This window comes from Nicotiana sylvestris, chromosome 1 (genome assembly GCF_000393655.2).
Source record: "Nicotiana sylvestris chromosome 1, ASM39365v2, whole genome shotgun sequence".
In the NCBI taxonomy this organism is placed as follows: domain Eukaryota; kingdom Viridiplantae; phylum Streptophyta; class Magnoliopsida; order Solanales; family Solanaceae; genus Nicotiana; species Nicotiana sylvestris.
The window spans coordinates 24,280,631-24,283,335 of record NC_091057.1 but is presented as its reverse complement, the minus strand read 5'-3'; the positions used below and the strand labels follow the sequence as shown (position 1 = coordinate 24,283,335).

Genomic DNA, 2,705 nt, shown 5'->3' with positions numbered 1-2,705 from the left:
ATGTTGGCAAAAGACGACTAGGGAATGGAAGCCCTATGTCTAAAATCTCAACTCAGGCATTGGAGCTCTAACGTTGGCAAAAAGGCAACTAGGGAATGGAGGCCCTATGTCTAAAATCTCAACTCAGGGATTGGAGCCCTAATGTTGGCGAAAAAATAGGTTGATATTGGGGATTCTAAACTAACCCTTTTTTCTTTTTCTTTTTTGGAATTTTCTTCTTATTTCTCTTTTCGTTTCTTTTTTTTTGTTCAGTAAAAATGCAGGAAAGAATTTGGAGGAAACTTCCCTTTTGGGTTGATTCCTTGCTGCAAAGTTGTTTCTTGCGCTTGTGCTCTTACACAGACATTATTGGGGCGAATCCTTACGGTCCCAATTTCCATTCTTTGCAGCGTGGAGAGCGGGCAAATGTCAACACCCGAACCCCCATCCAACATTACTTGCTTGACGTAGTGGTCTTCACACTTGAGTGTCAGATGTAAAGCCTTGTTGTGAGCTGCTCCCTCCGAAGGCAAATCGTTCTTGCTAAAAGAAACTTGATTAACCGCAAAGAACCTTTCCGTCATTCTTTCAAGTTGTTCAACTGAAGTCTCAGCCGGTACATACGCTTCGTTCAAGGTTTTGAGTAGGATCTTCTGATGTTCAGCGGACTTCATTATCAAAGAAAGCATAGACACTTGTTCAGGGTATTTGCTTAACTGATCCACCATTTCATAGTCAGGCATATTCATCTTTTGGAAGAAAACCTCTGCCTCTTCAGCGCTTACAGGCTTCTTGGGTGGGAAGCGCTTCCGTGTGGCATTGTTCACTTCTTGAATGTCTGAATATTTTCCAACAAAAGTATTTTCTGGAAGTTCCCCCATGATTTCTTTGCCTTTATATGTAACCAATGTTTGTTGATAATTCCACGGTACCTTAGACGGCTCTGTCATTGGCTTCTGTGGTACGCGTCCGATAACCACTGGCTCATTCAGCCAAGGAGGTTTAATCGTCCCCCGGACCACATAGGCCCCTTTCGACATGTACATCGGTATTGCCCTTTTTATTTCGAATCTCTGTGGCTTCTCTGATCGACCTCGTGGAATATAGAGAACTTCATTCTTCGAAGGCAACATCGTCTCCGTTTTTGTCTCAGCCTCCTTTTCGAGCTCAGCCTTGACAGTATTAGTCTTCTTTTCCCCTTTCTCTTGCTTCGGGGCTGCTTTAGGCTTTCTCTCTGCATCGACAATGGCGATTATAGCTTTTAGGGCAGGATCAAACTCCTTGTCCTCACAGATCATCCCAATCAACGGCCCATTATTGTAAGCGGGCAACGGATTGTTGGTCACATTTGGGACCTCCTCGTCCCTTAATACTATCTTTCCCTGTTCTATTAAGTTCTCTACCACCCTTCTTAAAGTCCAACAATCATTGGTTGCACGAAACCCATCTGGACTAGTTTTGGGAATAGGGTAGAATACAGTTCACCAATGGGTGTGAAAGTTTGTCTTCTGGGTGGTTCTTGAGGACGGAAGTTATTTTGGGGTAGTTGTGGATTATAGTGATTTCGGTAAGGAGGCTGATTTCTGGGAGGTGGAGCTTGGCTCCGATTGGCTTGTTGCGGTGGCCGGACATAAGGCTGAGTATTCATGACCGAGTATGGCTGAGGAGTATAGGTCAAATCTTGGTGAGGGTAATAGTGTTGCGGGGTCCTCTTTGAGAAAAGGGGTCCGGGAGTATAGTTTCTCCGTGTACTCGACGCTGCCATAAATGTTTCTTCCCTTTTCTTTCCCTTTGCTATTCCTCCAGACCCACTCTGAATGGCTTGGGAGGTAGCTTTGATAGCAGATTGGCTTAGAATTTGACCCGTTTTTAGCCCATTTTCTACCATTTCTCCGATCTTAATTGCTTCTGCGAAAGGTTTCCCCATGGCCAACATCATGTTTTGGAAATAATCTGATTCTTGAGCTTGGAGGAAAGTAGTGACCATTTCTATTTCATCTATGGGAGGTTTTACCCTTGATGCTTGCTTGCGCCATTTAATAGCGTATTCTCTGAAGCTTTCTGAGGGTTTCTTCTTCAAGTTTAACAAAGAATTCCTGTCTGGCGCGATGTTAATATTATACTGAAACTGCCTTACAAAATCTCTAGCAAGATCGTCCCAAATGTGCCATCGAGATATGTCCTGATCCATATACCATTCTGAGGCTATGCCCACCAAGCTTTCTCTGAAGTATGCCATCAACAATTCTTCTTTGCTGCCAGCCCCACGCAATTGGTTGCAATACTTTTTGAGGTGAGCAATGGGATCGCCATGCCCATCATATTTCTCAAACTTCGGTGTTTTGAACCCTACGGGCAGGTGCATGTGAGGGAACATGCACAGATCAGTATAGGAAACACTCTTCTGCCCGCTTAAACCTTGCATATTTTTTAAACCATGCTCGAGGCTCCTCATTCTTTTTGCCATTTCATCTTGTTCAAGAGCTTTGGGATTTTGGTCTAGCCCAGGCGTAAGCTCGTATTGAGGCTGCTAAGGGTGAGTGCTGGTGGTAAAACGAGTTGGTTCCAGCGAGAAGGATGGTGCTTGAAATGTGAATGAGGAAGAGTCAAAATTAGTCATGTGTGTAGCGGGTTGTGCCACGATTGGACAGGGCGGTGCAGTGAATATGTTTGTAGCCACATCTGTCATTGACATCCGGGGATAAGAATTATAGGGTGATCCAGCG

General features: G+C 44.4%; 1 protein-coding gene across 1 annotated transcript; it reads right to left on the bottom strand.

Moving 5' to 3' along the window:
- Positions 1 to 248: 248 nt before the first annotated feature.
- Positions 249 to 2,446, bottom strand: LOC138891242 (uncharacterized). The gene is made up of 2 exons (XM_070174496.1): positions 1,458 to 2,446; positions 249 to 1,386 (listed from the first exon to the last, which is right to left on the bottom strand). Exons 1-2 carry the CDS (start codon positions 2,444 to 2,446, stop codon positions 249 to 251), a joined length of 2,127 nt encoding a protein of 708 aa, XP_070030597.1.
- Positions 2,447 to 2,705: the final 259 nt, after the last annotated feature.

Excerpts from the sequence above, each read along its gene's own strand:
- LOC138891242 (XM_070174496.1), bottom strand. The coding sequence starts at position 2,446 with ATGGCAAAAAGAATGAGGAGCCTCGAGCATGGTTTAAAAAATATGCAA. Across the intron at positions 1,387-1,457 it reads TTCACACCCATTGGTGAACT|GGTGGTAGAGAACTTAATAG; the intron begins GTATTCTACCCT and ends GACTTTAAGAAG.